General features: G+C 40.2%; 4 protein-coding genes across 9 annotated transcripts; 1 reads left to right on the forward strand and 3 right to left on the reverse strand.

Annotated features, from left to right (window-relative positions):
• Positions 1–239: 239 nt before the first annotated feature.
• si:ch211-198p11.6 (keratin-associated protein 10-2) lies at positions 240–3483 on the reverse strand. Its single transcript, XM_037088250.1, has 5 exons — positions 3278–3483; positions 2522–2577; positions 2314–2424; positions 1825–1965; positions 240–1708 (listed from the first exon to the last, which is right to left on the reverse strand). The coding sequence occupies exons 2-5, from the start codon at positions 2525–2527 to the stop codon at positions 1622–1624; spliced, it is 345 nt and encodes a 114-aa protein (XP_036944145.1). The 5' UTR covers positions 2528–2577; positions 3278–3483; the 3' UTR covers positions 240–1621.
• A 463-nt stretch (positions 3484–3946) lies between these two features.
• On the reverse strand, positions 3947–6646 carry eif1 (eukaryotic translation initiation factor 1). Its single transcript, XM_037088251.1, has 4 exons — positions 6461–6646; positions 5524–5687; positions 5204–5305; positions 3947–5069 (listed from the first exon to the last, which is right to left on the reverse strand). The coding sequence occupies exons 1-4, from the start codon at positions 6489–6491 to the stop codon at positions 5025–5027; spliced, it is 342 nt and encodes a 113-aa protein (XP_036944146.1). The 5' UTR covers positions 6492–6646; the 3' UTR covers positions 3947–5024.
• Positions 6647–8836: 2190 nt separating this feature from the next.
• srsf2b (serine and arginine rich splicing factor 2b) lies at positions 8837–13425 on the reverse strand. 6 transcript variants are annotated; one of them, XR_005072776.1, is made up of 5 exons: positions 12803–13424; positions 11641–11954; positions 11163–11314; positions 10157–10226; positions 8837–9069 (listed from the first exon to the last, which is right to left on the reverse strand). XR_005072776.1 is itself a non-coding variant. In XM_037088240.1 (3 exons), exons 1-2 carry the CDS (start codon positions 13189–13191, stop codon positions 11651–11653), a joined length of 681 nt encoding a protein of 226 aa, XP_036944135.1. In that variant the 5' UTR covers positions 13192–13425; the 3' UTR covers positions 8837–10226; positions 11641–11650. The 6 variants fall into 6 exon arrangements, 2 of the variants coding, with proteins under 2 accessions (XP_036944135.1, XP_036944134.1); XR_005072775.1 differs by having other exon boundaries at positions 11074–11314; XR_005072777.1 differs by lacking the exon at positions 11163–11314.
• A 230-nt stretch (positions 13426–13655) lies between these two features.
• On the forward strand, positions 13656–22674 carry mfsd11 (major facilitator superfamily domain containing 11). Its single transcript, XM_037088215.1, has 14 exons — positions 13656–14257; positions 14918–15077; positions 15158–15213; positions 15604–15711; positions 15800–15879; positions 15959–16055; positions 16143–16201; positions 16326–16485; positions 18016–18059; positions 18151–18216; positions 18295–18420; positions 18509–18683; positions 19370–19505; positions 19627–22674. The coding sequence occupies exons 2-14, from the start codon at positions 14982–14984 to the stop codon at positions 19786–19788; spliced, it is 1365 nt and encodes a 454-aa protein (XP_036944110.1). The 5' UTR covers positions 13656–14257; positions 14918–14981; the 3' UTR covers positions 19789–22674.
• The last annotated feature ends 319 nt before the right edge of the window (positions 22675–22993 follow it).

Consider the following 22993-nt stretch of genomic DNA (forward strand, 5'->3'; position numbering starts at 1 on the left):
GGCCTTTAAGTTATCATTATTGCAGCAGGGGACATGAATCGTGGTAACACAGTATGACTAGAAGACATAAAATGGAATAAATCATGGTAATCACGATCTATATAGAGTCTCTGTGTGACTGATGAAAACGGACCTCACGTGGTCTCAGAAACCAAAGATGAATTTAAACAGTTAAAAGCATTTTTAAAACATTTCATAATTTAATAAAAATGTCAAAAACAGAATGTATAAAACAAGAATTCCGAGTTACTTTAGTATCTTTAATCAGCAACGTAGATTCATCCGCTGCTGAAAGTAGTCCCACACAAATGTACTTCCTCCTGTTTGAAAATACATCGACCAGTGTTTAAGACAATCACCAAACCTTTTATACATAAATATAAATATCTTACAACACATTATTGATTTGTGAGCTGTATTGTCAGTGAAGACAATATTGATTAACTCCAGCTTTAACTTTATGAATTGTCCTTAAATTCTACAATATAAAAGGCAACATATAAAATAAAGAACACTTTACAGTCACTTTCATCCAAAATAAAAGATAAACAAGATATCATCTGTATCAAAAATTGAGTAACAAACAGGTTGGTGTTGTAAATGTCCTGTTTTGGTGTTTTGCAGCAGTTAATGCAGAGTACTGTGACTAAAGTCATAAGAATACAGAGAGTGAGGTGACAGAATTTGTCAGAGATTTTGTCATTTAAGTCCAAACCTGCCAAGGCAGAACTTTCCCTTTGACATTTCTATTTCATTACATTACAAAAAGTACTAAGTTTGATTCTGCTTCAAGCACAGAAGGATCAACATAGCTGTACTATGTGCAGTTTATGTAATGTCATTAGAGAAGTACACAATCAAATATAATATCAAAGAGTGCATCCTAATTAATTTTAGTATCCTATGCTTTAATATTTCTTGATGTATTATAGCACTGTGGGATTAAAGGTCAATGAGCATGACTGTCTGATGGTCACAGTCAATGTTTACATCATTAATTCAATCACTGAACTAAATAATCTTGATTAGAAGGTAAGTAAAACAAGAGACATTTCCTGTCGGGTTATTTCATCCATTAACTGTTAATGTTTTAGACGTTTCCTGCTCCAGCACACCTGATCCAAACAACTGGGTCGTTATCTGCAGAGCTGCATGACGATCTGATCATCTGAATCACGTGTGTTGAAACAGGGAATGTCCAAAACATGCAGGACAGAAGGCCACGATTGAAAAACACTGTCATAAACTAATTTTCAAAAAATGTTTAATCTCACAATATCGTGATAATTTGATAAAATATTTCATACAGTGGGGGTTTTATCTTTGTCACACACACTCCTACTGAACACTTTGAGTCATTTGGTTTCAAACAGTCTCATTCAAAGACAGTGAACAGCAGCAGCAGTTCTGTGACCTGATGGTCTGTTCTCTTGAAAATGACAGGAGAGGCTGCCATCTGCTGGCAGTCTTCCTCTTCAGTCTTATTTGGTAAGAGGGCAAAAGGGAAGCTCACAGAGTAGTGAGTAGAGAGTAGTGATGCTTTAACGTGCAGATCATCCGGCATGTGTGCTGTTACTCTATGTCACCATTGTAAACGCTCTAATAAAGGCATTCACTTGCTCTACTTGATCCTGATCTCGAAGCAGAGACAGTTACAGGAGTCACACTCCGGAGGCTGACAGGTGCAGGCACAGTCCCAGTTGGCACACTGTCAGGAAACACAACACACAATTCACAAAGACAAACACATTATAATGATCATGATTCGAATATATAATATGATTTGTGGTCAGTGTGCTAAATGTCTATTTGGATGACACTTACATTAGAGGGAGGGCACGATGAGTCCCTCCAACAGGAGTGGACAGTCGGCAGACTGCAGTTACACATTTCTGCCAGTCTGAAGCACTGCTCGCATAAAGAGATGTTTGGACAGCAGTCACCACAGTCTGAAGAGCAGCGGTCCTTTGGGAGACAGAAAACAAACATCAGCCTCACTTCTGCACGGTTTTACTTCTCTGTGGTAACAAACAAAAACACAGTACAGCTTTTGGCCAACGAATATACCAGTTTGTGTTTTTGTTCAATTTAAAAGCCAAGATAAAACAATAAAATGATTAAAGCATGGTTAAGATGTTACCAGCTGCTGAATTCACTAATTCTATTCATCATTTGTTCCTCTTGATCTTTTATGTGCAAACTGGATGAATAAGATAAAAAAGAAGACATTAAACACCTAATTCATAAACATTTTACAGACTTTAAGTAGAAAGACGTCACTGTTGTGTAATTAACAGTTACTGGACCACCAACCTTGAGGCAGGATCTGATCCACAGCCCAATCCCCAGGACGATCATGTAGAGACTCAGAGTGATCATCAGCACTGCTGGGAGGGGGATGGCAAGCCCCCAAACTGGCAACACCTGAGGAACAAGAACAAGGAAATATATCAACGCATCGAACAGAGTCAAGCTGAGATATTTTATGAAATGGTATCCAGATAAAAGTGTTCTCGCTTACTTGCATTGTCTGGTTCTGAGAGGACACCTTTAACTGTCACATCATATCTGGGAATTCTGTCAAAAATAACATACATAACATTTTCACACAGACTTGTATGCACCACAATCTAGTGCTGTAGTTTAATTTGTCATGTTTATATTATATATAGATTCTTACAGATATAATATTGATAAAATGTTCACTCCTGCAGGACATCATCTTGGTCACACTGATCAGTAATACCATCATTTCCTGATATTTTACAGATCCGACAACTCATCAGTTAACTGAGCAAATAATCCACATATTAATCAAAGGTGAAAATAATCATAAGTTATGATGTGAATTCGTGTCTAACACAGACACATGGAGTGATGTTACAATGGATAATTACTCAGTTAAAGTATTTGTACCTTAATCAGCTAAATTCTTGCAACCAGGGCAAGAAGATAAACGCTTGACATCTCCGGCATCAAGTTGTGAGAAAGTAATTTGTTCCATGTAGTATTAACTAAAGTAACTAAAGTACCTAAGTGACTGAGCTAACTAAGTCAAAGTACACAAGTAACTGTTAGCAGTATCATGGATGGACTCAAGAATCAGTACTTGTGTTGAGGAATCGCTCCTCACAGTATTAAATGCTCATGAACATGTAAGAGCTTTTTAAAAAAAAAATCATTACATTTTAGAAAACTCCAGTTTAGTTAAACGGAACAAAGAATAAAGCGCGTGCCGTATTATTTTTAACGGAAGCTAACCATGCTAACGTCTTACCAGCTTTACGGTCCTGTACGTTCATGCACACATCTTATTTTATAAATGTAGAAGTTCGTCAATTTGAGGTAAGGTCACATTTCCCCTTTTAATAACGCTGAAAGCAGAGAAGACTCGTTTTATTATCCGCCTGCAGCTAAAAAACAAACTGGCTTAGCAATGGCGCTATTCGCGTTGCCATGGAGTCAGAAGGATCCCCAGAAGGGACAAACTACGTGCACGTTAAGGCGAATGGTAAAATGCCCCAAATGATACAAGGCGAATTGAACAGACATAAATTATTAAGGATAAACGTTGCTTTAAAAGGATTTAAGTTAAATAAACAAATAACATACCTAATAGCATGTTCACTGATTGTTTGTCTTTCTATTATATATATTTGGACTTCCCAAAGTTATCAAATATATACATAAAAGACATAGCCCCCAAACCGACGTCTATTATAGCTAGTTTATTAAGGACAGGAACAAATATTACATGTTAAAACAGTGCTTTGCCTGGATCCCAATAGTAAATATGTAAATCATATTTATCTACAAGTGACTAGAAACGTGGGGAAGTTTAACTGTTTTATTATATTATACTTGTGTAGAGTGCTGAAGTAAATGTTCCTGAGTACAGTCATCGCTAAACCATAGCAGAGATTGACACCAAACAATACACAGGACATGCTGATCAACTACAGAATTTTTATTGAACCAAAATGTGAACTTTGCAAAACAGGCTCGCTCTCCATCACCGTCAGTCACAGGAGCACAGTATGACCTGGTCATGGCTTTGATCTTAACTGTATACATCTTAACGTATGTTCATAAATTATTGCATTATAGTACTGTAAATTAAATATTCAAGTGTCCATAATCGCAGGCCACATTATGGACCTCAATCTGACAAAAGTTAAGACCACCACTGACCACCCCATTAGTTTTAATACTTGAATTGGCAGATAAAGAACCAAAAAAGGGAAAAGAGAAAAAAGAAAAAAAAAAAAAAAAAAAGAAAAAAATATGCCATTAAATAAGCAAAACCAAATTTGCTGGACGGGATGGTGGAGAAGGTCAGTACTTTATACCCTCACTGCTCAGTAACCTGGGAGCAGGCAGCTGGGAATGTAAACAGACAACGTGGATATCGAAGCAGACTGAAAAGAGGAAAGGCACTACTGTGGGCAAGCTCCAGAAACTAATTTCTGCAGCAAATGCCTCAACAGAATTCCCACTTCTCCTCCTCCCAGCTGCTGTCTTTGTTCTTCTACATTTACCCACATTAGTCAAACACAAATCCAGCCCCCATCCCATTCCCCATGACACCACTCCACTCCAACATATGGACACTCATCGTTTTATTGAAACACCTTGAAGTACAAAACAAAAAGTTACACACGGTAACCACTTATCGTGGCACATGAACCTAAAAAGAAAAAAAAAATTAAAAGGAAATAAACGAGGGGGGAAAGGAAGGAGGAAGTGTGTGTGGGAGGGTCATCACCACTCATCCCTGATGTTGTGTGGAGCTGCAGTGGTGCGTCTTTGTGGGAGCGACCCTGCCCCCTGGTGTTGTAGGGAGGCAATGGTGTTACACAGTCCCATGTTTGTCAGAGGTAATTCACGTGTTAGCTAATAGGAGCTGGTGGGGCTGCAAGGGGGTAGAGGAAGAGCAACAGCAGCACATAGGAGGAGGGTAGGAGAGAGTGAGGGGAGTTTAATTGCCTTCAAGGGGAGAAGGGGGAGAGGGCTGCTAGCAGCTTCTAGAAGCCGTGGACTTTGAGCTGCTCCTCCTTGGCCAGTTTAATCTGCAAACAAGAAAGAAATCAATTAATGAAATTGTCCTTTGACCCTTCAGTCTGTGCCCCAACTTCCAAATCAGATCTGATCACTCAAAACAACTGCTTAGTCAGAGAAGTTTTTGGTTTGTCTTTGAACTTACCTCCATGATGAAGTGGCAGATATTCTTACGCTGGTCTCCCTGCAGCTGGATCACTTCACCATACTCTGGGTGCTCAATCACTGTCCCATTGCAAGCGAACTTCTGTTGGGGTTTAAGAGAGCAAAACAATGAGTCAGTATGTGCCGAGCCAGGAACCAAGGACACACTCCACCCCACCCCACCCCAGCCAAGAGCTAACTGCATGATTAAAAAAAAAAAAAGTGCACCACCAACTAAGACTAAAAAAAATTGCTAATTTGTTTTAGATCAAGAAGAACAGTAAAAGCAACTGAAGACCAGCCCCCACCCTAGATTCATACCTTCTTGAAGGCCTTGACCAGCTTCTTCAGATCATAGTCCGCGGCAATGCCCTGGACAGTGGTAAGGGTCTTCCTGCCGTTCCGCTGTTGGATTCTTATGTGGATGTAGTCGTCAGTCCCGGCTGGGAGGCGTTCATCACCCTTAGTTGCATCAGCAAAGGGGTCTGGAGGGGAGAGAGGGGTAGAAATCAACATTATAATTACAGGTTAATAAAATTAATAAACGTCATATATACACACTACAGTAAAAAGAACACGGATCGCCTATGTCAAGCACATTACTTATTAAATCAAGTGTCTACTTGATCGACAACACAACGCCGAATCAACTCTTCATCTGCTCTGTGTTGTCATCTGGCAAATCTCTTTGGAAGGCTCATATTTCAGATCAGGAACTGCGCAGACGGACGTGCTAAATATACAGCGCAACAGCTTAGGGGCAGCGTCCGGCAGCTAATGCTAAGCTGTACGATTAAACCTTCCAAAGAAAAAAAGAAACAAAAACCGGTCGACGTGACATGGCAACTTTCCTTTTCACCTTTTAATCAAAAGCCTAAAACAAGTTTTAACTTCGTGCACCGTATTCTTAATCAGCCGTGGTGCGATATTCTTGCCGACGCTAAACAGACGTGAAGAATAAGCTAACGAGCCTCCAGCAAAATTTAGGCCAAATGGCGGCCGCTAGCAAAGGCCTGCGACTCGACCAAAATCACGGTCCAGACTGTGTAATTCTGACGCAAGAGATTTAAGTACCAGGTACTCGTCTACTTCAAAGTCATCAGAATTGATTACACTAAGAAACAAGTATTATAACACATAGATAGCAAATAAAACGTCGAAATAAGTTTAAGCAGCTTGACGTTAGCTTCGTGAGCACTCGCCCTTCCCCCACCCCGTCTCAAGGTTCAGTTCGATAAAAAAAAAAAAAAAGACTTACCAAAAGTATGGAGGTTCTGGATACCGGACATACGATAAGATTTGCTTTCCTTTCGTATGATAACTTGGTTAGCGAGCGGTTCGTCGGCTAACTTTGACTTTTTGTCTCGTTTAGGGGTTTTGCCTTTTCACGGGGACGTCGCTCGACCCTCCTTCAACAGCTCTCACAAAATGGAGTTTGTCGAGCTCTTCGGACTGAAAAACAAGGCTTTATAGCCCCGCCCCGAAAGTAACGTCAGTACGTCGCTGACGCACGAATGAAACGTCGCCGGAAGCCACGCCTTGTTGTTTCTCAACTTTACAGTAAAGGTGATGTCATCATGTAGTCATTTTTGCAACAGGAAAATTACAAAAAACATTATGTTATGATGTTATTATATAAATGCACTTTTATCACATTTGTCCGCCATTATTTTACATCATAAAATGTCTTAAGAAGAATGAAGCTCTCTCAAATTCAAAAGGCTTTGCTGCTTGAAGTCACAGTATCAATATCATGTGAATTTTTCCTAATTTTCACAAAATGATACCCATGATATGTGATAAGTCTACATTTACTTAAGTGCTACACATTCTTTATATTATCTTCTTATATTTTTAATGACACTGATTACTGTGCTCACACAAATCCACTAATTGGAAATGTCCATGTTTTGAGACGTAATTACTTATGTTAGCTTATGTTATTTTTGTGCTACCTACCATAACTTAATATTTTCAAGTAAGATGTCTACATATGATAAAGGTAGCATTAAGAAGCTTAATGTAAATATGTTATCACATGTTGTATCTAAGGCACGGCCACAGATTCATTCTTACTCTGATTTCATGTTCGTTATCTACACTTGAATTTGATTCTCATCATGGTGCTTGTCAAGGGACAGATTGCAAAATATCCAACAGTACAAACCTATGTAGAGATTCACTTTGACCTGAGGCTGAAAAAACTGGGTCATCTGCCTTGAGTGATAGTCGTCAGAGTGGAATTTAATCTAGCTGGTGTAACAGGTGGGAGCTCAACGCTGTCAGACAGCCAGCAGTCAAACCAACACTGTTATGACCTGTCTTAGTCTAAGATATGAACATCAGGAGCCAACAGGAGATTAATATGTCTTTGTTCAATTGGGCAGGGTCTATTTGTGTGTGAAGGCCATTTTAGGTATTAATCACACACAGATGGATATAATTGTAGACAAATCAACTGCTGTATCTGCAGTTTTTGGTATAAGAGTCCACTTTTTAAGCATGACATTGTCATGTACAACTTAAATTACCACAGAATTGTATTTTCATCAATTGAATATACAGTATGTGACAGCAAAGAGACAAAGAAGCAAAGTAATTAGAAGCCTTTATAGACCAAAAACAACTGAGTTGATGTTATTAATGATATTGTTTGGATATTCAGCACTGATATTAAGTCTTGAAGAGACAATAGTCCAAACATTCTTTACTCTAGTAGTACAAACAAAATGATACAGAAAAAAAGACTAAAAGAGTTACTGATTCAGCTTCTTTACTCCAGTACAGTAACAGAGTACAGGCTCTGAAATATACTCAGAGTCTCAGAGTAAAAAGTCTTCCCCTGAGGGACATTTGTGGTCAAAGCTAACTGGAGCTGCCATCATGTTAATATAATTCAAAGAATATTAAAGGTAAAATCAGTAGGATTTGTCCCAGCTGTTCCTAAACACACCACAAAGACAGTTGATTGTAGAGTCTTATCACACACACATTGGGTTGGTAAAGCATCCCGAGCAGCAACATGTGTAAATGTGTTCGACTAAATCAATGAGCCCGTTTTGAAAATGCAAGGAGGAAAATGTTCAGATATTAGTCTCAAGGAAAAGTCATAAGTTTAAGTATAGTTAAGTATTCATACTTTACAAAAGAAAAAAAAACTACAGTAAAGTCAGTTAAAAGATAAAACGGTCTGAAGTTTTTTCTCAAATTATCATCAGAGAGCTCAACATTACCATTATTCTGACTTTGGTTATAACCATGTGGTGAAAATCTGATGTGACAGTCATACTTGGTGTATCCTTACTGTAGAGACAGTTAAAACTGAACTCAAGAGTCCTCTCTGTACAAAACACTCAATGTGAAAGTAACCAAACTGGTATCCAGTCTGAGGTTATTTCTTATCAGCCCTCCAAAATTCCTGTAATTCCAAATTCCTGTATATATCTGAAATGAGTTGCTAGCATGAAATTCAGAATAAGCATACATTTTGAAAAATCTTTTTAGTTTGAAACCATACAACATGTTGTCCTAGTTCCATTTTCAGTTGAACACATTTGAAAAAGATCTAAATATCACCTTCAGTGTTTGTGGAATTGTAACGTAAATGTGCACAACAATTAAAAAAGTGAGACCATTATAGACAAAACACCAAAATCTTTAATCAAAGTCACATTTGTCATCCATGACCATGTGAGGGGAAAAAAAAAAAACAAAAACATGGCATTGTACAAAGGATGAGACTGTAGCAACTGCACCACTGGTAGTCACAGGAGCAATCTGGAGAATACTGGAAACATCCAAGCACTCAGCAGAGCAACACGCCACCTTAACAGCTAACCAGCAATATCAACTGCTACACAACTGCGCCTAGTGCACAAAAAAAACAACATACAAGCAGGATTAGCATCAAAAATTAAAAAGAAAAAGCAAAGACTGTGTCTGGAGTCCTGTGAGTTTAAATGTTCTTTTAATGACCTGAAACATTCCATAACCAATTAATTTTAGACTTTACATCACCAGTAATTTTACTGTAAATGCCATTTACAATTATATTTAACACATTCAATCCCAGGAGTTAAAATTATCTACTGTCCCGCTTAATAAAAGACACCCTGAGCAGCTGAAATCAAAGACAGTAAGGAAGCAGGTGAAGTTTCTGAGGGATTACTACTGTTTGATGAAATGGCTGCACTGACATGAAAACAATTATAAAAGCAACATTTTAAATTGGTGTAGATTATGTCACTTTGGATGTTTGTTTAAATCTCATGCTGAACAAGAAGTAAAAGTAACAGGAATGAATGGCCTCTTCAGATGTGGGAAAAATGAGCCCTGGTGTGTCTGAGTATCCGACTAACACCACAGGCCTGTATCAGAGCCATATGATTGTGTCTGCCATCTAAATCTGGACTTAACCCGGGCCATTAGGTATCAAAAAGCTGAGTCACTCACCAGGATACTCAGGATCACCATGGCAAGTGTGAAAAAAAATATCTACTTTTCTACAGGATCTGTGCATGGATGAAAGTAGTACATTTACCATGAAGTGAGCCCTCAGTGAAACATCAATCCAGCTTTCGCCATCTCTAATGAAACTGCAGCCCAAGAAATATTAGAAATGTTGCTTCCCATTATAATCATATCAAAGACAGGCAGAACAAAGCAAAAGAAAGCCTGTCACTTGCTTCTTGATATAGGCCATGGGCAGAAGAACTTAAAGCTGAGGGGGCAACTTGAGCCAAAAGTACAAAACTAAACATGAACATCTTTGTATATTATCCTGTGTGATCAGAACAAAAACAGAAACTCCTCTCCACATTGAACTGGATTATTAAAACCATAAACATGTTATGAAGAAATAAAATCACAGCACATTGATGAAATGAAGAAAAAAAAATCCTGTTTGTGGCAAAATGAATTTAACAAACTAAAGCATGGAAGACACAATAATAACCTTTCACAGCAGGACACGGTTGCTTGCGTTGGATCCAGTCTTGGACTTGGAGTTCAGAAGTCACCTGAAACTGTCAAAACAGGAAGAGTTAGGAAGGTTTTCTTCTTTCAGATCCCACCAGAACACAACATGAACTAGAACTGGGGGAAGAACAAAATCTGATACAAGAGAATCAGAAGTTTGACTCAACCTGGACTGATTTTTTTGTTTAGTTCCATATAAATGTGATAATTTACATCATCTTGATTTTTAGCGCAGAGCCTTCATCAAAGCCTGCCAATCAATGCATATTTAATTTAATCCATTGGCTGATATCATAGTACAATATAAATCTTGCATGCTAGACAATGTATATTAATGGATCCCATAAATTTTACATAATCTACTCATCCTATGTTTGTATTGTATTCATTTTTGTCTCTGGGATGTTGTGATGGGGTTTTTATTTTTCTGACACTAAAAAGAAAAATCAGCAGATAATGAGCATATTCATTAGCTGCAGCACTCGTCACAATCCCAGGTTTCACTGCAACATTTTATTTATCAATCTTTATCTTTTTAAATGAACAGCAGCTGTTCAACTGGGATAATTGGTGATCTACAGATGGTAGTTTAGGTGTAGAAAGAGAAACACTGGGTTTTGGAAAGTATTTGAGCTTTGCCAGACCACAATGAACAAACCAAAACTGTAGAATTGCTTTGTGCTGCAGGTGTGGTTTTGTAGAACAGTAGATAACTGCCTTAATGTAGTTTCTGTCCTGGTGATGCTTAAAGAAAAGTCTCCAATCTGATTTAGAGCCTTCACTGCAGCGTAATTAAATACATTTTAATACAATTTTAATTGTTAATCTGTGATAGTGAACCAAAATAGATGTTAGAATAGATGAAACTGAACAAACAGAGTGGGACTGACAAACCTCTGTGCCTCTCGAGCGGTAGCACCTGGATGTGGGCGTGACCTGGAGGACAGTTTTATGTCCAGTGGTGGACAGACAGACAGACGTACCTCACCACCAAACCCCAACACTGACTGCCTCCACCCTGCTGCTGCACAGACAGCCTCACCAGGATCAGGCGGGCAGCTCACCAAACACCTTCTAACTGCTCATACTGCCTCAGCTCAGCTCAAACTCCGCTTTAGCAAACAGGATGCCGCAGCTTGGGAGGGAGAGAATTCCACATCGGATTTACTGTCAGAACTGTTCTTACAAAACACGTCGCTAGTGAAAATTATGAGCTTAGGTATGACTGAAAGTTATCTTTACATGGGGAACAATGTTTTAAGAGCTAACTGGTCTAGATCTAAATGATGTCAGAGTACCTCCTGAATTGGCTGCCACTGGGGATAAACATAAAAGATATCAGCTACAGTCAATTTATAACTAGCCTGTCACTCACCCTGTTACTCACAACTGTAACAAAGACACTGGAAACAGAACAAAATAAATCTCTTTGTGCAACAGCAACATCTTTTCCAAACTCACCTGCTGAGCTCTAAGGGGATTCGCCTCCATTTTCTGCTGCCGACTTGGGCTGGCTTTTAGATCTTGACCTGGACTCTCGTTTGGAGGCAGGGGTGGGGCTGCGGCTTCTGGACCTGGACTTGGACTTGGACCGGGATCTAGATCTGGAACGAGACTGGGACTTGGCCTTGGTCTTCTTGGTCCTGGGAGAGTGGGACTTGGATCGGGAGTAGGATCGGGACCTGGATTTGCTGTAGCGGGATCGGCTTCTGGATCGAGAGCGGCTCCTGCTGCGAGACCTGCTCCGTCTTCTGTGTCTCGGGCTGGGGGAAGAGCTGCATACATTCAGTGGGTTGAGTTATCATTTTTAATCTGGCAGCAGCTGGACCGAACTGAGGACAACATGCTCTGCAATGGAGCCTCAGTTATACAGAGGAGATTTATACAGGTCTGATGAGGGTTTGTTAACCCTCATTAAAAGGTTAAAACAATTGGCTGGCATTAGCAGACACTAAACTGATAAACTTAACTGAGGACTGTTCTAATAGATTAAGTCTTGACCTTCAGCTGTTAGTTTCTAAAATAAGAAGAACAAGAACAGTACCACATAACTGACAGAATAGGTCAGATGTACAGCTGTGGAACAGTATGTGCTCCTCGTGTTTCTTGCTGAATGGATCCGGCTGGTTCACTAAACACTTGGTATGCCGCAATATGTAGTTATGGGGAAGAAATGTTAATGAATGGAGAGAAAGACCTATATATTTGTTTTCATGACTGTTTAAACAAACTGGCCTTAAAAAAGACTGCACACTTTCATAGTGTTTCTTTGTTTATGTGGCGGACCCTGCCACCTTCCTAGTTTCAAACAGTGGTCTGGGGCCTGAATTTCTTCTTAGAACAGCTTGTTTTTTCACTCATGAAATAAAAATGCAATAAAAACATAATATTTCTTAGTTTGCATTATTACCTTATTGATATCGTAAACACTAAAATTATGCGTTTGAATTTCTTCTCCCCAAAACCACATGGTGCCCCTTTAACGTATGTTCTATGAGCAGTTTGTATCGATCAGTGACCAAGGCAACCTAAAATACGCCATTTTTCAATGGAGTCTGGTAGCGGAGCGCGTGCAGTCAACTAAAAGAAGCTATCCAACTAACAGTTGTGTGCTCGTTCGTACCTCCTGCTTCGGCGTCCATGCCCGCTGTACCTCCTGGGAGGCCCTCCTCCGCCTCGCCGTCCTCCTCCACCGCCGCCGCCACCACCGCCGTAATGGGAATCAGGTGGTCTTCCGTACCGGGCCATCTGGACCCGCAGCTCCCGTCCATCGAGGAGCGCGCCGTCCATGGCGTCCATTGCATCTTCGGCGTCCCGTTTGTCGTGGAACCGCACAAACGCGAAACCGCGACTTTCTTTCGTGTAGCGGTCTCGGGGGATGTAGACGTCCCCTACTCGACCATACTTCTCGAAAACACGTCTGAGGGTTTCGGGCGATGTTCGGTACGTTAAGTTGTCCACTTTGAGGGAAGTCATGCCATCAACGTCTGGCGGTGCCCTACCGTAACTCATGGTGATTAGCTAGCCGTTGAGGCCTTGCAGCCTTCCGCCAAACAGTTTAAATCTCGGCTACGATGGAGCCTGCTTGTTTGTAAAAGTGCACGCACAGAAACAACAGTGTAATTTAAACGGAATCTCCTTGCCTGTGATGTATTTTAGGCTGCACAATCACAATATAAGCGACTTCTTCCAGCACAACCCCGCACACGTCGTTTTCAACCGCCCGAAACCAGCGAGGAGAATGTCTTCTTCTTTAAGACGGGAGCGCTCCGTCGTGTGTCGGCCGCAGCAGCGCCCCCTCGCGGATTTACTTTAGTATATTCCAAAACAGAAAAAGCGCCAAATATATCAAACAATCAAAAAACAGTTTCGTATATTTCTGGAAAACATTCTTTGGCTTTGATTTATTAGATGTATTGTCATTGTCATTACATGTCAAAGAAAAAGTTTATTTATTTCAGGCGTTATTTTATTTTTAACCGGAAGTACTTTGCACCAGCTCGCTTGCTAGCTGTTAACACCATGGTTAACACTATCAAAAGAAATTATTGTGCGCGTTAAAATAAGCAACATGTTAGTGTTCATATAAGCTCATTAAAACAAAACAACGTTTCAAATGTGGTTTGTGAGCACTTACATACTCGGTCGCACTTTGACTTGATAAACGCTGCTAAAAACAAATGCCCGGAAGTAGAATCCATTTTGCACAAACAAACTAAACAAAACTGGATCGGTTGAAGCAGACTCGGTGTTGGTGAAGTTTTTCCGCACTGGACGTTTGTACATCGGGGATGTCATGCTAACATGTTAGCTAGTCACAGCAGCGCAACAGTCAGCTGACTAATTCACATGACAACTCAGTCTAGTTTCGGGCAAGTCCTGTTTACCGGTGCTGTTAAAGTGTTTCAGAGAACCTGTTTTACGCGACGGAAGATTGTCATGTTAGGTCAAAGAAGGAACCACACGGAAAAGATGAATGGCTGAGTATATCGGACCTTCCTCAACGAGCAAACTATGTCACTAATAGCACACTGAGTTCGGACGAAGAGGAGTTAGCTTAACAGCTTCAGCACTGTTGGTAAGTTGTTCTTTTTCTGTCAACAGTACGTTGGGCTTTTTTAAATCTGTAGTTACACGTATTAGAGGACACATATGTCTCTCGTGATTAGTCATCGTCTTGATCCTTTCCGCTGTCTTCAGTTCAAGAAAAACAAAACAGGACAACCCTCCTTTAAAAAACAGCCTTCAATTCAATTCTCCCACGATTATAGTCAGATAATCTATCTGATAGAAAACACATTTATGTGTTATGGTAATCCAAGCGATCCACTTTATAATTTTTCTGATAATTCTTTGGCCAAACAACACGTCCTTTAATGCAGTTTAACTTTTAGTTGGACCAGCTCCTGGAGGCTGTAGGCCACCGGGACACATCTAGGTAAGTGGCAGCGCGTGATGGGAAACTATTCTAAAACTTAAATTTTATGGAAATAAAATGATTGTTCTGTAGATCTCTTGTATGCCGAAATTATCAGTGTGTGCTGTCAAATCATAAACCTTTCAAATCATTTAGGATTTATCGCAATGTTTAAAAGCCCATATGTGTTTGTGATAAAATAACCGATTTTTGAATGAAGTTTGGTATAAAGAGAGAGTTTATTTTAGTGACGTGCGTTAATGTTGCTTGAATATCACACACACGCTCCTCTGATTTCTGTTTCTCTTCTTCTGTTTCCAGATGTGCTGATCTCTCCAGTAGATTTTTTTTTTTGTCATCACTTCCTCAAGGAATATCCTGCAAAATGAGTCCAGAGGGGAAGAGGCTGTTGAACATCATTATCCTCGGCTTTGGCTTCATGTTCATGTTTACTGCCTTTCAAACATGTGGCAATATAGAGGTACACACTCCAGCTTGATCAGGCATGACTTAAGATAATATCCTAGAGACCTTAACAGTCCAATGTCTTCTTCTTTACAGCAAACAGTCATCAAGAACTTCAATAGCACTGAGTTCCATGGGAGCGGATACACAAGGTAAATCACTGCTAGTGTCCTGACAGCCTCAATTAATAATTTTGTTTTACATTTTATTTTTATTTTTTTATCTGATGCCCCAGAACTAAGCACAACGTACCTTGGACACATAGAGACACATTGATACAGACCTCATGGCACCTCCCATAATTAAATCTGTCACACACAGAAATCCTTATAGGATAATTACATTTATTAAGGGAACAGAATTAGAACTGAGTCCATTTTCTGGGAACATCCTTCATGATAGTGAGCTTTTTTGAAAACATGCTAAAAAAGTGAACCAGTCTTTGTCTAAATCACGCAGCATCTTCTCTCAAGAAGGTTCTCCAGAGTCTGGGTCGTCGTGTACAGTGGTCCATTAAGTGTCCTGCTGTCTGTCTCTTGTAGCATGGCCATCATCTATGGAGTTTTTTCTGCATCCAACCTGATCGCCCCTTCAGTGGTGACTGTCATCGGACCGCAGCTGTCCATGTTCTTTAGTGGGCTTCTGTACAGGTAAACCAGCGCTGCTAACATAAGTTCTGCTCCGTCCTTTACATGATAATTCAGGTTTCTGATGTCTCTTTGTGCTGTTTTTCTACAGTGGCTACATTGCCATGTTCATTTACCCCTACACTTGGAGCTTCTACACAGCGTCTGTGTTTGTTGGAATAGGAGCAGCAGGTAAAGAAATGTTATCTGATCACCATTTCTACCTCGGGCACACGTCTTCTCCATGTTTATGTTTCTTCTTGTGTTTCAGTCTTGTGGACAGCTCAGGGAAATGTGCTCGCCATCAACTCCACTGACAACACCATCGGAAGAAATAGTGGAATATTTTGGGCGTTGCTGCAGTTCAGGTGAACCTTTTTATTAACTAGATGAGTTTGATGGAGGTGTTTGGTGTTTGTATTCAGTTCTTAATGAAGACCTTTTTCTATCTGCAGCTTATTCTTTGGGAATCTTTACATTTACTGTGCCTGGCATGGACATGATCACATAACAGGTAGGAGGAATTCTCTAAAATCTCTGCCTCTCATGTATTTATTGCTATTCATAGAGTCCAGCTGCCATGCCGACTTCTCTATGAAGTTTCATTTTAAGCGTGTGACTCATGCTGTGTGTCTCAGACAAGGACCGTCAGACAGTGTTCATCTCTCTTACGGTGATCAGTCTGGTGGGTTGCTTCCTCTTCTTTCTGATCCGGAAGCCCGACCCTGAACCGGTTCCCTCTGAAGCATCAGAGTCGCTGCTGCAGGCAGAGTCCACTGAGAGCTGCTCCACAGCGAGGTGAGCGTCCCATGAGTCCTGGTTAACCATGAGTTCTGTTATTGTATGTCACTCACAAGTCATGAAAAAGTTCTAGAAAGTGACAGAATTCATCAACAGTCTGGGAGAAAACAGCCAGTTGTCCTTGAAAGCTTTTTAATGTGCAGCAAACTTATGATCAAGTATCCGTATTAACTTTTATTGGGATAAAAAGCTACAAAAAATAATTTTTGCTGAGGTCAGGGGTGAAGTAGATATGAAATTGGATCATAACATGATTTTCAGCTGGAAAGGTCTTTCAGAGGTGAGCGAGAACATTCAAAAATCCCTCATCTGATCAAAGACTTGAGACTGAAACTGTACAAAATAAAACCCACCAAATCCAGATTTGGCAAATTGTGTAACTGCAAGTCAGACCTGTGAGCTCCAGAAACACTGTGTTATAGTACACATACAAACATACAGGAGTTAATGAATGCAGAAAAAGCGAAACTTTAATTCAAATTATGAGCTCAAACACAGACACGGTTTCATCTGTAGCTGTTTTGTAGCAGTGGTGGCAGGGAGTCATTTTTGGTATTTATTCCACTTTGGTCTCAGTTTTGATTCTAGTGCAGAACTCTTTGAAACATTCAAGTTTTCATAGTTTCATAGCTACTTCCAAACACTCTGCCCTTTTGGCCTGTTGTGTCGTTCTGTAGTCATCAGATCATAACGTCCAGTTACCCATTGTTAGCTGAGGTGGTGGTGTGTGTGGAAGAAAATGCTACGCTTCATTAGAACAAACTGAACACAGAAAACCACTGTGATCGACAGTGACTCTGCATTACTACACATTTGAAATGTGGTGCTCTTCCTTAAACAGCATCAAGATGTTAATGCTAATGTTGTTTCAAGAAAGAGTGAAAAAACAGGAAGTGAAGTGATAAATTTCACAACTTCACACCATAACAGTATAAAAGTCGTAAAAAAAAAATCTGTTTATAATGTTCATGAGGATAGACACTGAAACATGTAACAATCCGGAGGTAGCAGGTAATAACAATACAAATATATTGCAAAAGGTTAAACATGCAGCTCAGATGAAACAAGCCACATCTAATTCCTCAAACAGCCCATGAAGTGACGTCATGCCCAGGCTAAACATGCACCTCCAGCTAACCCTGTTTGTAAAAAGAAAGTAAATAGTTTCATTTATGCAGTATTACGATTTAAGACTTCCATAGATTGTTGAAAGCACCCTGGAAATGTCCTGGAAAATACAGTTTTCAAAAGACAGATGGTCGCCCTCGCCATCCAAACGGAGCAGGACTGATATTTATTTTTAGTGGCTGAGACAGGTGACCTTTCACTGTAAATGCTATCCTTTGTTGTCTGCTGTGATACAGTCGCCACGGCAACCAAGTTGAGTTTAGGGACAAGTTGGAAGGTGAAAATGTCCCAGAGGAAATATGAGTCTGTGAAAGGTCAACCGACAGAGTGCTTTAAGACACAAAACCATGAAGTCTGTTATCATCGCGAGTTTATCAGCTTTTGTCTTCCTCTTTTTAGCTCACCTCACTCCGGCCTCTGCACACAAGCTCTGGATGCTTTTGGTATGTTAACTAAAACAACCTCCACCTCATGAGCTTTGAGCCTTCGGTGTAACAGTCTGAAAAATTAAACTGCTGTTTTTTTTTCTCTCAGTTAAAGCGTGTAAAATGTTTGTCACCAAAGAGATGATGCTGCTGAGCATCTCCATCGGATACACAGGTGGGTGAGAGTCAGACGTGTTCAGGTGGAAGTCAAACTAAACTGGATGAGTCTGATTCATGCACTCTGCTCCGTCAGGTTTGGAGCTCACTTTCTACAGCGGAGTGTACGGGACGTGTATCGGAGCCATGACACAGTTTGGCAAAGATGCAAAGAGTTTGATCGGAATCTCGGGCATTTGCATCGGAATAGGCGAGATCTTAGGTGAGTCCTCTGACGCGTGGCTGACCAGAGGAGCATCACCAGGCAAAGACTTAATCCTCTGTTTCCTCTCTCTGCTCTGTTTGACCAGGAGGGGGCGTCTTCGGGATGCTGAATAAGTGCAACCGGTTTGGGAGGAACCCGGTGGTGCTGCTCGGTCTCATCACTCACTTTGTTGCTTTTTATCTGATTTTCCTGAACATCGCCAGCGACGCTCCGATCGCACCGGAGGCAGGAACAGATCTGCAGGCCTACATCACCCCCAAGTACAAAAAACACGTGTTCATTTTGTAAATTATGTTTTAATTTACAGTAAAATATCTGATAAAGCCAGAGAGGGAAACAAACACACAAAGTACAAATACCTTAGAACTGTACTTGTGTAGAATTTTCAGGTGAAGGAATACCTGGTTGGAGTTTTTATTTTTCGGACACTTTTGTCTTTCCCTCCAGACATCTGAACACAAATATCTGAACTGTCCCCTCCTCGCATTTTCAAAACAGTCTTGTTACTTTAGTTTGATGCATTGTGGATTATTTGTATTTTGTATTACAGACGCAAAATACAAATAAACAGATAAAGCCAGGGGATCAGCACAGACTGAAAGCAGCTCCTAAAAGAGGTTCAAGGGTTTAATTTTCTTGTTGCATTTTTAAATATGAATGCGAATACCAGTATTTTTGATTTTATACATATTTTACATGCACTTGTTGCACAGACAAGAAAAGTCACAGGACTCAAAACCACAACGTCCCAGTTTTATCTGGACGATCTGTGATTAATGTCTCAGATCTCTTTCAGAGTCAGAAGAAATACTTAATCTGATCCTATAAACTCTGAGTTTACGTTATGAAACTGTTTAATCCTGTTTTTTTTATTCATATATTTTTTTTACCTGAATCTGTTTATTCAGACTTGATTTGTAACTGTGGTCTCTGTGTCGCGGCTCAGTCTCGGGGTGGCGTTGCTCTGCAGCTTCCTGCTCGGTTTGGGCGACAGCTGCTTCAACACTCAGCTCCTCAGCATCATCGGATTCATATTCCGCGACAACAGCGCTCCGGCCTTCGCCGTCTTTAAGTTCATACAGGTGAGTTTGAGACGAGCTCACAGTGACGGTTACATTAAATGAGTTTCCACATTGATCAGACGGTGTGTAAGAAGATCGTTTATTTATTTTTATTTGAGTTTCACTGTTGTTTTCTCTGCAGTCCATCATGGCCGCTCTGGCCTTCTTCTACAGTAACTACCTGCTGCTGCACTGGCAGCTGCTCATCCTGGTTGTGATGGGTTTCCTGGGCTCAATGACGTTCTTCATGGCCGAGGTGCTGGCCGAGTCCACCAGGCGAGAGTCCGACTACGACAGCATCTGATGTGAGTCTGGTGAGGATGAGGAGGGCACAGCTAGAGGTACTCTGCTCTCCACAGCTGGATGAATCTCCTGGGGGTGATGGTGATGATGATGATGTTGAAGGTATCCCAGATAGCAGAGCCATCTCTGGCTGCATGGACCAAACATGAAACGCAACATTTATCTGTACTAAATCAAAAGATTTGAGAGGCACACACAAGATATACCTCAGTTTGGGTCGTCCCGGCCTCGCTCTGATTATTCTCTCACCACGAATTTTAAATGAATCTGAAAATATACTTTCCACTGAGACATGATGGATCGAGATCCTTCAATCAAACTAAAAGCACTTTTGATTCAGTGACATAAAGACGGGTGGGTCATGGTCCCACTGTTAGTGCCCGCTTAAAGGGATCCTGATGAATAATGCTGACTGTTGTGAATCAGCTGCAGGTTTCAACACATAACTCGTCACAGCTGAAGCAGCTGTTTCCAGCTGCATGTATTGACTTCAAGAATCAGGCTGGTGATAATCTATATTTTTCCTCTTGTGAACAAAATCCCATAAAAAGCCAGAAGCCAGCAGTGAACGTATCTCCTGACATGTATTGTGATGTATCTGCTTTCTTTGTGCCATAGAGCTCCATTATTCTTCGAAAACTATTTAAAAAAACACGACTGGGCCACACTGTTGTTCCTTCATCACCATCAACACACACACTGTAGTTTATTCACTAGAGCACCAAATGTGGATTAATCCGCTCCTGAAAATAGTTCCTAAATGCACAATTTCTTCCTTTTTGTTTGTTAGAGCTACAGTGAACAGCTGTTTGAGGACATGAATGAACCTTGTTTGAACACTTAAAGTGAGAACTAATGGGCTCAGAGCTGAGTTCCACAGACAGGAAGGCAGAAAATGTGGACAGATGGACTTCTCGTTGTTTTTGCTGCTTTCATGGGAATTGCAGAAGAAGAAAATACAGAATAATGCCAGCCTGATTCTTCAGACTTTGTCCCCTGTCTTCTGACATCGCTTGTGCTCATAAAATTATGTCAGGCTGCAAATTAAAATGCTGACAAAATGGCCTCCTGAGGGCACAGCACACCTGTTACAATGTTCTTCTTCATTCTAATGTGTGTAGGACGCTTTCAAAGACTTCGATTCACACAAAATGAAGCAGCTGTGCAGGTGTGTTGTCTGACCTCTGCTGTATTCAACAATGTGTCTGACATGCTCAGCTGTAGTTCACCCAAACAGTAAAGTCCAGTCCTCCTCTCCTCCTCCTGAGGATATAAAGTCCTCCTCTCCTCCTCCTGAGGATATAAAGTCCTCCTCTCCTCCTCCACAGAACAGTTCTGGAGCTTCACAGTAAAACAGAGTTGCAGCATTCTGCTAAAAAAAACTGAAGAAGCTGTTACTGTTTGGCTGAACTGTTCCTTGAAAAATTTAATTTTCGCAAAACATATTCTGTGATCTCTAGTCATTTAAGTCTTCCTCGGCTTTGGGACAGTGACTTTCATCTGAGGAAAAGCATATTGGAAGCAAAGTGGTTAAAAGGGAATCATTATCAAGAAATGGAACCTGAATCTGAAATCCACTTTCACTCTGATGATGTTCATGTTCTTTTCTTGTTCCTTCAACATAAATTTAGTGCTGTATAATTAGTTTCCTGTAATAAGATCTCGATCATCAGGACGACCCGTGACTCTGCATTCCCTGAAACATCACATAATGAGAAGTGTGTGACTGCATTTAGTTCAGATGTAATTTAGGCTCAGAAGAAAGAGAAAGCAGTCCTTTTCTCTCTTTTCTACTTTTCTGCAGTTTCTCTCTTCCTAGTATGGATTTGGATAATTAGACAGTCAATCATGTGTTTTCTTTCACATTTTCACTTTGGTGACTACAGACAGTTTGTATCTATGCTAGCAGCTCGGCTCTAGAGATGAGTGTCAGTTGACTGGATCAACTGCTTTGGTTTGAAATATTGGGGTGAAACATCTCCCCAAATATTACACGTGTTGACATGAAATTTGTTTCAGACATTCAAATTCCTCACAGAATGAATTCTAATTACTTTGATAATGTTTCATGTAGTGTAAAGGGACAAGAAAGTCACAGATTGTTGAAACAATCGTGAAATATCTTTTAGTTTTGTGTGAAAGAAGTCGTTGTGAGGAAGGAAATATGCTCAGCATGTTCATAAAACCTAAAAAAAAGACACAATGTGTCACAATAGTGGCGTGCCACTGTAACACATATGTCTGATGACTTTCACGCTCCCAACATCAGAAACCCTTCTGAATTAAGTTGCCAAAGACCTTCTACTCAGTCAACAAAATCTCATTTTATTTCTAAACAAACAGGACCTTAACTTCATTCTTCCTTAAAGTTTTAAGATGATCATTACAACCTCACAAAGCTGCTAGCATGGCTGAAAACTCTGTCTAGTTCCTTTTTTGTTTGTTTTAATTACCGTGGTCGTGTCACGATGAGTAAGCTTCTCTTCAAATCAACACTCATTTTAAACTGATCTCATGCCAAACCAACACAGTGCTAAATACAGGCCTTAAGAGATGTTGTCTTTTCCAGAAAGCCTTATGTAAAGTTGTTGTGGGAAAGGGCAACAAGGAATTATATCATAGATGCTGTTTTTGTTAAAAGTGTCAAATGTGTGAATTATAATACATTGTTCTGGTTAATTTATTGCTAAATGAAACATTACTGGGTGAGTTCGGTGAAGTTTTGTTTCACATTGCGACTGTTAAGGATGCAATCAATCTCAAGGATATTAAGGGAAATGCATGTGTACTCAGCAGGTGATTTATACTTGAATGTAGTAATTCAGAATGGCACCCCAACTTTTGCTTGCTTGTTTTTATTATCAATAAAACCTTATTTTGAACACTAGTTGTGTGGTTTACCTTCATAAACCCCAAACTGTCTGATAAATACTGGATAATTTGAAATGAGCTGTTGTTTTATAGGATTGTACTGAAGGTTCTTTTAATTTTAAATGAGACTGCATTCCTCTTTTTGTGCTCAATTATGGATCATATGTGATACTGGTTGAAAAGTGTGACTTTATTGTTCCATGACACAACGGGACAGGAGCAGATTCAGTTATAAAGGTCACAAGTAGTGCTACGATGTGTGAAAACATCCAAGTTTTCAGATGGGAAGTTACCCCCATCTGATGGTATTTTTTTTTTTTTTTTTACTCATGTTT

This window comes from Acanthopagrus latus, chromosome 23, assembly GCF_904848185.1.
Source record: "Acanthopagrus latus isolate v.2019 chromosome 23, fAcaLat1.1, whole genome shotgun sequence".
Lineage (NCBI taxonomy): Eukaryota > Metazoa > Chordata > Actinopteri > Spariformes > Sparidae > Acanthopagrus > Acanthopagrus latus.

What these genes read in the sequence shown, in the direction of transcription:
- si:ch211-198p11.6 (XM_037088250.1), bottom strand. An exon ending in GGATCAGATCCTGCCTCAAG is followed by an intron (nt 1,966 to 2,313) that starts GTTGGTGGTCCA and finishes TGTCTCCCAAAG; the next exon opens with GACCGCTGCTCTTCAGACTG. An exon ending in CATCGTGCCCTCCCTCTAAT is followed by an intron (nt 1,709 to 1,824) that starts GTAAGTGTCATC and finishes GTTTCCTGACAG; the next exon opens with TGTGCCAACTGGGACTGTGC.
- eif1 (XM_037088251.1), bottom strand. Translation starts at nt 6,491, where the DNA reads ATGTCCGGTATCCAGAACCTCCATACTTTTG. An exon ending in TGGTCAAGGCCTTCAAGAAG is followed by an intron (nt 5,306 to 5,523) that starts GTATGAATCTAG and finishes AAACCCCAACAG; the next exon opens with AAGTTCGCTTGCAATGGGAC. An exon ending in TCTGCCACTTCATCATGGAG is followed by an intron (nt 5,070 to 5,203) that starts GTAAGTTCAAAG and finishes TCTTGTTTGCAG; the next exon opens with ATTAAACTGGCCAAGGAGGA.
- srsf2b (XM_037088239.1), bottom strand. Translation starts at nt 13,191, where the DNA reads ATGAGTTACGGTAGGGCACCGCCAGACGTTGATGGCATGACTTCCCTC. An exon ending in CATGGACGCCGAAGCAGGAG is followed by an intron (nt 11,955 to 12,802) that starts GTACGAACGAGC and finishes GAATGTATGCAG; the next exon opens with CTCTTCCCCCAGCCCGAGAC.
- mfsd11 (XM_037088215.1), top strand. Translation starts at nt 14,982, where the DNA reads ATGAGTCCAGAGGGGAAGAGGCTGTTGAACATCATTATCCTCGGCTTT. An exon ending in CATGGGAGCGGATACACAAG is followed by an intron (nt 15,214 to 15,603) that starts GTAAATCACTGC and finishes TGTCTCTTGTAG; the next exon opens with CATGGCCATCATCTATGGAG. An exon ending in TGTTGGAATAGGAGCAGCAG is followed by an intron (nt 15,880 to 15,958) that starts GTAAAGAAATGT and finishes CTTGTGTTTCAG; the next exon opens with TCTTGTGGACAGCTCAGGGA.